The 13529-nt window shown below is 34.4% G+C and overlaps 1 protein-coding gene across 1 annotated transcript; it reads left to right on the forward strand.

Annotated features, from left to right (window-relative positions):
• The first annotated feature begins 4291 nt into the window (after positions 1 to 4291).
• Positions 4292 to 13257, forward strand: LOC124912959 (DEK domain-containing chromatin-associated protein 1-like). Its single transcript, XM_047453592.1, has 12 exons — positions 4292 to 4423; positions 8648 to 9292; positions 9375 to 9408; positions 10403 to 10482; positions 10672 to 10731; positions 10908 to 11018; positions 11100 to 11180; positions 11288 to 11344; positions 11971 to 12448; positions 12534 to 12637; positions 12714 to 12744; positions 12830 to 13257. The coding sequence occupies exons 1-12, from the start codon at positions 4292 to 4294 to the stop codon at positions 13036 to 13038; spliced, it is 2022 nt and encodes a 673-aa protein (XP_047309548.1). The 3' UTR covers positions 13039 to 13257.
• The last annotated feature ends 272 nt before the right edge of the window (positions 13258 to 13529 follow it).

Genomic DNA, 13529 nt, shown 5'->3' on the forward strand with positions numbered 1-13529 from the left:
AATTATTTCAAATTGGGACTCCATATATTGAGATTTTATACTTTTTCTTTCAAATCACATAAATCTAGGTTTTTATTGATAAAATTATACCAAACAATATTTCGTTTTAACAATTTTAAATTTTATTTTTCGTTCTAATATAAGACTTGTTTAAACTTTCAAACATTATTGACCATTGTTCCATAGATAGTATATGTATTTATAAAAAATATTTTTTGGTGTAAGAATTAAAAAGACTAATTTTTTAAAGGTTAATTACTTTATTACCCTTACTTGTTTAAAGTTATAAATTAAAAAATATTTAAAAGACGGGTATTTTGCATAGTTGTAATGCGTCGTCCGACGGCGGTCTAACCTGTCCCACCGTGATACAGTTGAATGGGCGATCCAATTTTTTACTTTAATGCGGAAATCTAGGTAAGTTTGATGACGACTTCCGTTTTGTGAGAGTAGACGTGCGGATGAAGAATGAATTGAAAGGCGGGCGTGCTTACGAGAGGATTCTCGCTTTCGTATATAGAAAAATGGATTGGCAAACCACTTGAACAAAGCCCTTAGCTTCTGGCTTAATTCATTTGACCTGAAATTTAGGATTTACTTTCGAGAAAGAAAACGAGAGCTAGCTTAGGGGCGAAGCGGTCAATCTTATGCTTTTTGAAGTCAAGGTCTTTTCTTTCGTAGCAGAAGTTCAAAAACTATGATAACGAATTTATCATCCTTTGGGGGCTCGTAAAAAATGGAATGACAACTAGGAGTTGGACTCTTTTACATTCACTATTAGCGAGAGGTGAGACTACACCGATGCAGTGAGGAATTTTTTTCCTTTCCGGAAAGACCGGTTATGCAGCCTACCCCTATTATATAAATTATAGAAAGGAGAATCTCTCTTTCTAATTCAATTCCATTTATGGATACACTTTCTTTTAGACATTAGTTTGATTGGATAATCCTTTCTTTCAAGATAGTCGAACTAAAAGACTTAATGAAATGAACGTTCCTGGCCCATCTTCTCTCTTTTATTTTGTTATCCCCTGCTTCTTACTAAAATATTTTTCTCTGAAGTCAGTATAAAAAAAGATAATTTGAGAATCCTACGCAGCTGAAAGACGAGTGAACGGCTACCTCCCCACACTAAGTGCCTATTGAGTTGTCTACCCATTGCCCCCCGTTTGAGTTAACTACTACTCCTATTTCGATGTTCTAAGCCTATGGCATCGGTTTACACATTCTTGACTTGAAAAAAAGAGTGATAAGGATTTTCGCCATTTGATTTAGGAAGATAGGATTCTCGGTCTGAGAACAAGAGCCATTTCAATCGTGGTCACATGAAAGCGAAAATAGAGTCTTTTTGAACAGGACAAAATCCGATTCAATCGGAAATCCGAACCAACAATTTCCGGTTGGAAAGGTTACCCATTAGAATAGGCTATCACTCGGCTCATATCTATAATTTATATGTTCTTCAATCCTTAGTTCTTCTCCTTATTTATTTAGCGACATCAACTCATCACTCGACTTATATCTATAATTTCTATCTTCTTCACTCTTTAGTTTATTCTCCTTATCTATTCAATGACCTCAATTCATCTACTTTTACTTTGGGTTAGTTCTTTTCCAAATCAAGATGGTTAGTTCTTCTATTTCTTTGGATTTGGGGTTTATAGCATAATTTGTATACGAGTATACATATTAACATGACTTTGTCTTTCAATTGATTTTTGTTATCTTTTAGGGATCTTATTTGTATGAAACTGCAATTGTCATGCAAATCATGTATGGAAGTTACCATGTATGGAAGTTACCGATAGAATGATATACCTAGATTTGGTTGTTAATTAGTTGGAGGTGTGCTTTGGTCGATTTTACAATGTACTATAAACCCCATTTGAAAACATTTATTGTTTCGATTGTTGGTTCCGTTCCATATTCAGAATATTATAAAATCATTTTTTTTAAATCTCTCTGAAGTAAAGTTTCCAAAACGACTCTTTATTTGGATCTCCAAATACAAGAGCAAATATATTAGTAGGCATTTCCAATAGGGGTATTGCTGCAATATAATACTCCTCTTTAATCACCAATTCAATTGCTTTTAGAATATCAATTCCAAACATGTGTTGAGTTATGGAGCCTACACTATAATAAACTCTATATTGTTAATTAGAGTTTATTGTGTTTGTATTTGGTTTTGGGATTGGGTCTGACCAAGAGTTATTTAGGTTTTATTATCTGAATGTTTACCCTATAAATATGTGATTATTGAGGGTTTACTCGATGAAGACATAATTCTAGAGAGATAAAGTGTGAGGCAAAAACTTTGTATTCCCCCTTATTCTTCTTCATAGTGAAATCTGGTGGTGCATGAAGTGGACGTAGCTCAATTTGAGTTAACTACTATAAATCTGTGTTTTCTTATGTTCTTCTTTCTTGCATTTTTACAGATTGATTCAAGCTAATCGGATTTGGGAGATACAAATTCGAACAACTGGTATCAGAGCAACTAGGCTAGATCTGAGCATTGGAAACAATGCCAAGTGAGAACAATATAGGACATGGTATTGGAAGATTCGATGGGACAAATTATTCCTTCTGGAGAATGCAGATTGAAGATTATCTCTATGGAAATAAGCTTCATGTTCTTTGAGTGAGAAACCAGAGAAGATGGATAAAGTTGAATGAAAACTCCTTGATAGACAGATTTTGGGAGTTGTCCGATTGACGCTAGCCAAGATGGTTGCTCACAATTAAGCAAAGGAGAAGACCACAATGGGTTTGATTAAAGCTCTTTCTAATATGTATGAGAAATCATCTGCTAACAACAATGTACACTTAATGAAAAAACTTTTTTACTTAAAAATGGTTGATGGTACTTCTGTTACTACTCATTTGAATGAATTCAATACAATTGTGAATCAATTGCTATCTGTTGAGATTGATTTTGGGGATAAAATTAGTGCCCTGATTTTGTTAGCATCTCTACCAAATAACTGAGAACCTATGAGGGCAACAATTAGTAATTCAGTTGAAAATGCTAAACTGAAATTTTTTGAAGTTAGAGATCGTATTCTTACTGAAGAGGTTCGTAAAATTGATTATGGTGAAACGTTCAAAGGTTCTGCTTTGAATGTGAAAAATAGGAGTAGAGGTAATGATAGAAATTTCAACCGAGGTAAGAGCAGATTTATGTCGAGGAGCAAGAGGAGTCAGTCCAAGTCTGTACGGACATTTGAGTGCTAGAATTGTGGTAAACATGGTCATTTGAAGAGGAACTGCAAAGCACCGAAGAGAAACAATGATGATAAAAATGATACAGCCAACGTTGTTACAGAAATTGTCACTGATGCATTACTTCTTTCTGCTGATAGCCCGATAGATTCATGGGTTTTAGACTCGGGAGCGTCTTTCCACACCATTGTCCACAAAGAATTAATGGAGAATTATGTGGCTGGAAACTGTGGGAAAGTTTATCTCGTAGATGGTGAACCACTGGATATTGTTGGTATGAGAGACATCAAATTGAAGATGGCAAATGGTTCTGTTTGGAAGATTAATAAGGTGAGACACATTCCAGGTTTAATGCGCAATCTGATTTCTGTTACACAACTTAATGAAGAAGGTCACAATTTCATTTGTGAAAATGGTGCATGGAAGGTGACTGAAGGAGCAATAGTTGTTGCTCAAGGTCACAAAACTGGAACGTTAAACACGACTTCAATTTGCAGATAAACAGTTGCTGCTATAGTTGATGACTCGAAGAACAGTGAGCTGTGGCATTACAGGTTGGGCCATATGAGTGAAAATGGATGAAAATTCTTTTGAAGAATGGACAAATTCCAGAACTAAAGTCTGTTGAACATAAGTTATGTGAAAACTGCATTCTTGAAAAACAGAAACGGGTGAGTTTCTTAAAGATTGGGAAGGAACTCAAGAAATAAAAACTATAATTGGTACACACTGATGTGTGAGGACTTGCACCTGTTTTTCTATTGGCGGATCACAATACTACGTGACGTTTATAGATAATTCGACAAGAAATGTATGTGTATATTTTATGAAGCATAAGTTTGAAGTATTTGTTATTTTCAAGAAATTGAAGACTTTGGTTGAAAATGAAACAAATCAGAAAGTTAAGTGCTTGAAATCCGACAACGGAGGTGAATATATCAATTCAGATTTCAAAGAGTATTGTGTTGTGAATGGGATCAGTATGGTGAAGACTGTTCCCCGAACGCCTCAAGAGAATGGAGTAGCTAAACGAATGAATCGAACATTGAACGAGCGTGCTAGAAGCATGAGATTGCATGTAGGGCTGCTTAAAACCTTCTGGGCAGAAGCTATAAACACTGTTGCCTACTTGATAAACAAGGGACCCTCTATTCCTCTTAAATTCATAATTTCTGAAGAAGCCTGGAGCAATAAAAAGGTAAACCTTTCTTATTTGAAAGTGTTTGGTTATTTATCATATGTTCATATTAATGAATATGATAGGAGCAAACTTGATTCAAAGTCTAATAAATATTTTTTTATTGGTTATGGTGATATCGAGTTTGATTATCGTTTCTGGGATAATCAAATTCGGAAGATCATTCGTAGTAGAAATGTTATCTTCAATGAACAGGTTCTCTATAAAGATTGTGTTGGGAATGTTGAGTTATGGAGCCTACACTTATAATAAACTCTACATTGTTAATTATAGTTTATTGGGTTTATCTTTTTTGGTTTTGGGCTTGGGCCTGACCAAAGTTATTTAGATTTATTACTTGAATGTTTACCCTATAAATATGTGATTATTAAGGGTTTACATGGTTAAGATAGAATTCTAGAGAGATAAAGTGTGAGGCAAAAGCTATGTATTCCTTCTTTTTCTTCATAGTGAAATCTGGTGGTGGCTGAAGTGGATGTAGCTCAATTTGAGTGAACCACTATAAATCTGTGTGTTCTTGTGTTCTTCTTTCTTGTATTTTTTACAGATTGTTTCAAGCTGGTCGGATTTGGGAGATACAAATCCTAACAGGGAATACATCAAATGGTGATTCCAAGTTGGAAGAGACTGGTACAGTCGATTTGAGAGAATTTTCATATGAATATATACCGACTATCGAAGAAGAACAATGTGTTGTTGAAGATGAAATCGTTGAGAACGTGGACTCAGAGAAAAATCAACAAACACCTGTTATATAGTTGAAAGATCATCAAGGAATCGAAAACCAGTCAAGAGGTGGTCTCCATCTCTGAACTATATATTGTTGACAGATAGAGGTGAACCTGAGTGCTATGAGGAAGTAATACAATCTGATAAATCAGTTAAGTGGGAGTCTGCGATGAAAGATGAGATGGACTCTTTGACGTTGAATCAGACTTTGAGCTCACTAAGCTACCAAAGGGAAAGAAAACACTTCACAACAAATGGATCTTTAGGATTAAAGAAGAACATGATAAAATAATGTGGTACAATGCAAGATTGATTGTGAAAGAATTTTAACAGAAATAAGGTATTGACTACAATGAGATATTCTCTTTAGTAGTTAAATTGATGACAATCAAAACTATTTTGAGTTTGGTTTTGAAAGAAGACCTTCATCTTCAACAAATGAATGTCAAAACTGCTTTTCTTCATGGTGATTTAGATGAAGAGATTTACACGCGACATCCAGAAGTATTTGAAATCAAAGGAAAATATGATCTTGTGTGTAAGTTTCAGAAAAGTCTGTATGGTTTGAAATAGGCTTCAATGCAATGGTACAAGAAGTTTGATAGCTTCATAAAAAGTAACGCTGATCATTGATGCTATATCAAGAGATTTGATAAATCGTACATTTTTCTACTCCTCTACGTTGATGACATGTTGATTGTTGGAGCAAATTTGTATAAGATTAACAAACTCAAGAAAAAATTGTTTGAAAAGTTTGCAATGAAGGATTTGGGTGTTGCTAAACTAATCATTGGGATGAGAATTTTCAGGGATGAAGAAGTTCTTAAGCTTTCACAAGAAGAATATATGAAGAAAATTCTTAGCAGGTTCAACTTGTATGATGCAAAACCAATTACTACCCCCTTAGCTAGTCACTTCAGACTATCTAAAGACCAATCGCCTTCAACATAGGAGGAGAAAAATTATATGGTCACTATTCTGTATTCCTCTGTCATTGGTTGTATTATGTATGCGATGGTTTGCACAAGACCAGACATAGCACATGCAGTGGGAGTTGTTAATAGATTCATGAGCAACCCGGGTAGACAACATTGCGAAGCAGTAAAGTGGATACTACGATACTTAAGAGGAAGTACGTGTCTCACTTTGTGTTTTCGAAAGTCTAATATAGGTTTGGAAGGATATGTTGATGTAGATAATAGTGGTGATGTTAATAGTAGGAAGAGCACAACATGGTACATTTATACTCTGGGAGGTACTGCAATCAGTTGGGTTTCAAAATTGTAGAAGGTTGTTGCTCTTTCTAGTTGTGAGACAGAGTATATTACTGTGACAGAGGCTGCTAAGGAGATGATGTGGTTACAACCCTTTTTGCGAGAATTGGGTAAAGACTACGAGGGAAGTGTGTTGCGATGTGATAGTCAGAGTGTCATTCATTTGGCAAAAAAATCATATTTATCATGGCAGGACGAAGCATATACAAGTTCGTTATCATTTCATCCGATCAACTTTAGAAGATGGAGTATTATCTCTTGAGAATATTATCGGGAGTGAGAATCCAACTGATATGTTGACGAAAGCTGTGACAAATGAGAAACTGAAGTTGTGTGCAACTTCAGTTGGTCTTCTTCGTTAAGACACCGGATGGAAAACCGCTATCGATCGAGAGATGATGAAGTTAGTCTCCAAGTGGGAGATTGTTGAGTTATGGAGCATTCACTTATAATAAACTCTACGTTGTTAATTAGAGTTTATTGAGTTTGTATTTGGTTTTGGGCTTGGGCCTGACCAAAAGTTATTTAGGTTTTATTACCTGAATGTTTACCATATAAATATGTGATTATTAAGAGTTTACATAATAAAAACATAATTCTAGAGAGATAAAGTGTGAGGCAAAAACTCTGTATTCCTTCTTCTTCTTAATAGTAAAATCTGGTGGTGCTTAAAGTGAACGTAGCTCAATTTTAGTGAACCACTATAAATTAGTGTCTTTTTGTGTTCTTCTTTCTTGCATTTTTACAGATTGTTTCAAGCTGGTCGGATTTGGGAGATACAAATCCTAACAGGATGAGTGCAATATTCCGGTCTGACAAGTGGTTTAACCAGTTGAACTGATCGAACCGAAGTTTGCCAAAAAAAATTGAGTTTATGTATAGAACGATTTTCAAAACAATGGTATTTTGATATTTTGTATATTAAAAAGTATGATTTAATTGATGAAAGGAAGTTAGAGGCAAGGTTTGAGTTTCTAGATAAAATCATAAAAACCCAATTTGAGACAAGCTCTAATAGATTAGTTTCACTATGGCTTTGATAATGTTCATTTGAAAAATAATAATTTGTGGTGATTTTGAGGAGGTGTATAATTTTTTTTTCTTAAAATACTTAAAGTGTATTAATATAAAATGATAAAATAAAAAATAACAATTTAAAATAAAAAGATATTTTAATATTCTGATTAATTAATTAATTAATTAAGTGACGTGAATAAAATGACGATATGAAGGGAGTGATGTGATATTTTTTGGATTTAGGTTATTTCAATAACTCAAACCGAACCAAACCTATATCTACTTTATTTCTTGTGGTGGGAGAAGTTGAATCAGAATCTCTGTCACTCAAAAAGAACTCTATTTCATTCGCCTTATGAATCTATCTATTTTCAGCCAGTGTAGATGCCCTAGTGTAGATGCCCTGTTCGTGATTTTTAAAAAGTAACATTATGAATCTTAGAGAATCGGTAGTCAAAACACTAATTCGTTGAGAAGATTCAACTTAACACCGATTTGGTTTGAGTTTCTTTCGATTTTTGAAATTTAGTCAAGAACGTCTTGAAATTTGAGAATGATGTCTGAGCCTTTTAACGTGTCGTCCCAAACTGGACCACAAGAAGAGTTTTCATAACTATTGATCTGGCCCCTCGGTCGAAAACATCGATCATGAAACGATTTTTAATAGTGGACATGGTTTTCGACCGAGGATGATATGATTCTCCACCGAAAATAGTAGACGCAACTATAATTCACAACTGAGGAGATTCAACTTGGCACCGATTTGGTTTGAGGTTCTTCCGATTTTCAGAATTTAGTTAGAGAACATCTTCAATAATTAAATGAGTGATATTGAATAATACTACGTAGATATTAAGTTAACGAAATTTGAAAACGTTTGATACGAAAACTCATTTTTGTATAACTTAAATAATAAAACCTCAAATCGTAAGGTTTAAAAGAAAATGTCCGAAATTTGAATTAACATGCTATAAAGAGCCCTAGTTTGATAATTATAATTATTTTTGGTTTAAAATCGAAATGAAACTAGACCTTGAATTTGCCGCGATTTCCAAAAATAAAACCGCGCCGGCACGGCGAAGAAGAAGCAGATCCCGCTCACAAATTTGGCTACGAAAATTTGAAACCCCATCTCATATTCAATCAGCGCGCCCAATAAATTGATCCCGATCCCTAATTTCTCTCTTTAACCCTGTTTCGGAAGCTCAAAACCCTCGCATCTTCACTCACTGAAGCAAGTACGTACAATCTTCTTCTCTTTGTTTTTCCTTTCGATTACCTCTCTGATCCGATTACAGTATTCATCGCTCTTATTTCTCATTCCAGAAACTGCAAGCTGACTGTTTCTGTACGGAAAATGGAAACCCTAGAAGACGAAAAACGGCAAGATACGGTCGATTTAGATATGAAACCAGCTCAAGAGTTGGTGGAGAAGCCAGATCAAGGCAAAGAGAAGGACACGGAAGAGAAAGAAGAGGCGAAGGAAGGGGAAAACATGGTGGAAGAAGAAGCGGCGAAGGAAGTGGAACAGAAGGAAGAAGGAGCGGTTAAGGAAGGGAAATACGTCGAGGAAGAAGCAGAGAAGAGAGTGGAGGATGTTGAAATAGCTGAGGCTGAGAAAGTAAAGGAGGGATCTGAAGTGAATGCGGAAGAGAATAGTGAAAATGAAGAGAAGAAGGTGAAGAAAGTTCGTAAGAGGAGATCTGAGAAGACAACTAAATCACCGGCTTCAGACAAGGAAGAGCCTGTTACGCCTAATGAAAGGCCAACACGGGAAAGGAAGACGGTTGAACGCTATTCAGCACCCCAATCATCAAGAAGTGCGACTAAGGGGTTATCAATTGAGCAGGTATTTGCTGTGAAACAATTTTTTATATGAATATTTTGATAGTGTTATCGATGGGTTTCTAATCAAGATCTCATATATGCAGGGTAAAGGCACACATCTTAAAGATATACCCAATGGTATGTATTCATGTTCTCCTTGAAAGTTTTACTGTTTTATGTGCTTTGTTCTGAACAAGATTGTGAATTGGACTGTTATTATGTTTATGTATGTTGGTGGAAACCTGGAAGTGTAATAGACTTATACATGCCAAGGTTTTCATTTAGTTTTGCAAGTATTCCTAGATAGTTTAGACTGATTTATTCCTTGTTCATCAATCATTTTAACAAGTCAGCAATTTAAAGTATGCATCCTAATTTTCTATGTTTTTTGACTATAAATGTCGAGCAATGCCTGTTGTTTCCAATGACCTGGTTTAGAATAATCTTACAAGAGGGTACAATTCACTTGTATGCGATTGCTCTAATTTTAACTTGATAATTATATATTATAGATCATCACTTTTTGGAGGTGAGTTGTGGTTGGATTCAACCCACCTCTATGTTAAGTCGTTTCAAATATGTCTTGTCTTGTAGTATGATATAATGGCAATAGTCCAGTAGTACTTGCAGAACTACAACCTAAATGTCTGGTTCAGTTTTTATGTTTGGAGAACCTTAACTGAATGTTGATGGTTTTGAATTCTTACTAGTTGTGTTCAGGGGCTTGGTTGGACTGTGCACATGCTCTTTATGTGTTTATTCAAATTTACTCTTTAAATAAGTTAGGATAAGAAATTCTCCTGAAAGTATATGGTCTCTATGGGTACAGGTTGTTCTTTATGACAGGGCATGGTCCTAAAGTTCAATAGCTAATATTAGTTCCACATTGTTGTACATGGAGTTGTATATAGACTGCTTGTTTGCTTTAATCCTGAAACCCTGTTAATGATGTTATACTGAGCATTTAGAGGTTATTTGCAGTTTTGTTCTGAAGTAGATTTCATATGTGCCTCTGTTATTTTTAAACTTTTCATCAGTGAAAATGCTGGAAAATAAGATAATACATAAAATTCTGCTTGCTTGTTGCCTTAATAATGATATTTTTTGGGATCTAAAAATTTGAATTTTCCAGTGGCTTACAAGTTATCAAAGAGAAAGCCTGATGACAATTTGCAGGTTCTTCACTCAATCCTGTTTGGAAAGAAAACAAAGGTAATACTTCTAGGTTGTGTATTTATTTTTTATGGTGCCTTTTTTATTAATGATTCAAGCAGTGTCTAAATCTATATTTGTATTTTTTATCTCTTGATTTGACTTGGTGGATCAGGAATGCTTACATAATCCATTTTCATGTGCCAGATTGTATAACAAGAGTAACTTTGTTTTGTTTGTTGTTTGCAGATACACACATTAAAGAAAAACATTGGCAACTTTTCTGGCTATGTGTGGATTGAGAACGAGGTACATTGTTCAACATTGAAAGACTTGTTTTTACTTATCTGCAATTATTCTTTTTGTTGTCTCTTTTGCAACCTGAATATGCATGCAACAGGTTTAGATTATGATGTTATATTATATTTACCAGTCAAACTAGTGTTGGAACCCTTGGCACTCTTCACTAATTAAGTTTTCAACAGGAAAAGCAAAAGGGTAAGATTAAGGATAAACTTGACAAATGTATTAAGGAGAAGCTATTGGATTTCTGCGATGTTCTTAACATTCCAGTTAATAAGACTTCCACTAAGAAGGTAAGTGTTATTAGATGATGATTGTACATGCTTACTGGGATAATGGATTAATCTTTTCTTTCATTTGAATGATATTTTCAGGAGGAACTTTCAATAAAGTTGTTGGAATTTTTGGAAGCTCCAGAAGCTACCACTGATACCTTGCTTGCTGAAAAAGAACAGGTTAAATTTTTCGTGGCTTGATTATTTTGATATAAATACATTTGCCCTTTTCAGTGTTCATGATTTCCTTTTTCTTTTTACCTTATCATGTTACTTTACATACACAGAGAAGCAAAAAGCGAAAGGCAAGGGTGGCAAAGAGATCTCGTGAGAGGCCTTCAAAGGTTTGTTCTCTACAATTTTAAAAGTCAAAATTCTGTAAAGATTATTTAGCAACTGACATGGCAACTCTTTTGAAGTTGCATTTGGTTATGTGGCAATTATATTATACATTCAACACTGATTGTGCTGCATACAACACTCTTGGTTTCATTAGGATGTTATTGACATTTATCTTTGTTTTAAGTTACTCTAACTGGTAGCATCTCACCTTTTCAAAAAATAGTTCCTTTAATTGGTTTATTTAATTTTTCCATGTTTATACAAAACTCTGCTTTTTATAGTTTGTTATTTATCAAGACAAAACATTATTATATATTAACATCAAAATCAAATGATGCAATAGTGGCACAAGATTTAAACCAAATATAGACATTGCCTTATTTTGGAAGCCTGTTTTAAACTGACGTTTTCTATTGATAGTCTTGGAATAATATAAAGTTGTCTTCTACATCAACCGAGTGTATTTCCATTTCAAATAGACTAAGTATTTTTATATGGTGATTGCAAGTTAAAGGATGAATGATTGTACATGCAAAATTTTACAATAGAAAACTGAAAAAGACTAATTTTGAAGTTGAACATCCTCTCTGGTGTCTATATTTTTAATTCCCTTCATTTTGATGAGTAGAAGAAGAAGAAGGAAACTGAAACTGATGACAAGGAGGAACAAGTTCCTGAAGCAGAGGAAGATGATGAAGAAGATGAGGATGATGATGATGTAACTCTGCCTTTAGACACCAAATCTGGTTCTGAGGATATGGATGAGGATGAGAAGGTTCACGAGCAAGAAAGTGATGAAGAGACTAAGTCTGAAGATAAGGAAGAGGGAGAAGAAGAAAAACCTAAAAAGAAGGTTCCATCTGAGAAAAAATCAACTAAGAAGTCTGTGAAAGAGTCTGGGAGCAAAGAAAAGGAGGATAAATCTGTAAAATCCCCCAAAATATCTACCAGTGTTGCGAAAAAGAAGCGTGCAAGTGATTCTGTGGAGGCTTCTGGATCAGCTGCTTCAAAACAGAAGGTGGTCTCAGCAAGTAAGAGCAAAAAAGTTGAGAAGGAAAAGGAAAAACCAGTGAAGGAGAAAGGCAAGTCGTCGTCAAAGGATCAAGGTATGTTAAAGTTAAATGCTTCTTTTATTAAAATCTGAATTTTGTAATGGATGTGTAATTTCTCTGCTATTTTTTCATGGAGTAGAAAAAGGAAAACGAAAGGTTGGAAAGAAGTCTAAACCAGAACCCAGCAGAGAAGAAATACATGCAGTTGTTGTAGATACTTTGAAGGAAGTTAACTTCAATACGGTAAGTTCTGCTTGGAAAATACGAAAAATTCTCGTTATTGCTCTATGTTTTTTAATTGTCTTTGTTCATTTTGCAGGCAACTTTGGCAGATATTATCAAATTACTAGGTTAGTTTCATGATTGAGTTGTTTTTAGTTAGTTTAACACGCCCTTCACACCCTTTTGACATAAATAACACATGTTTATTGACAGGCAAACATTTTGAGCTAGATCTTTTGCATAGAAAAGCCGAGGTGAAGGAGATAATCACTGAAGTCATAAACAATATGACAGATGACGAAGAAGATGAAGACGAGGAAGAAGAAGAAGATGATGATCAAGGAGAATCCAATTCTGCCGACGAGAAAGATGATGATGAGAAGGATGATGATGACGACGACGATGATGGAGAAGACAAGTGATCGGCTGATCTGTAGACTTAACCGTTAGATTAATATCTTGATATGTTGTTAGCAGCTATATTTGAAACTGTTTTTGTACTGTTTTTGTTTCACATTTTGTTATAGATTGTAATCTTATTTAGTTACCTTTCTTGTTTAACTATTGTTGGTGGGTTCTATATGAATTTTTAAGCTGATTTTCTGTATAAATAGTCAAATGCTATTTATTGAATAACAATACAATTAAGGACCAAGTATTTTGCAATTATTTTTTATTTTATTTTGTTTGTATTGCATAATTTTCAGAATTCAATTGTTTGTATTTTTATTATTTTTACAGAATATATATATATCTGAAAAAAGGATATTGGAGTATTCTAGTTTATGTATCTGTATAAAGAGATAGTCGCAGGGTGGGGTCTCAATGTTTTATGTCGACTGGATAAGATTGTAGCAAAACATTAATTGAAAATTGACATTTCTTGAATTAACAATCTGTATTATTATTAATT

This window comes from Impatiens glandulifera, chromosome 1 (genome assembly GCF_907164915.1).
Source record: "Impatiens glandulifera chromosome 1, dImpGla2.1, whole genome shotgun sequence".
Lineage (NCBI taxonomy): Eukaryota > Viridiplantae > Streptophyta > Magnoliopsida > Ericales > Balsaminaceae > Impatiens > Impatiens glandulifera.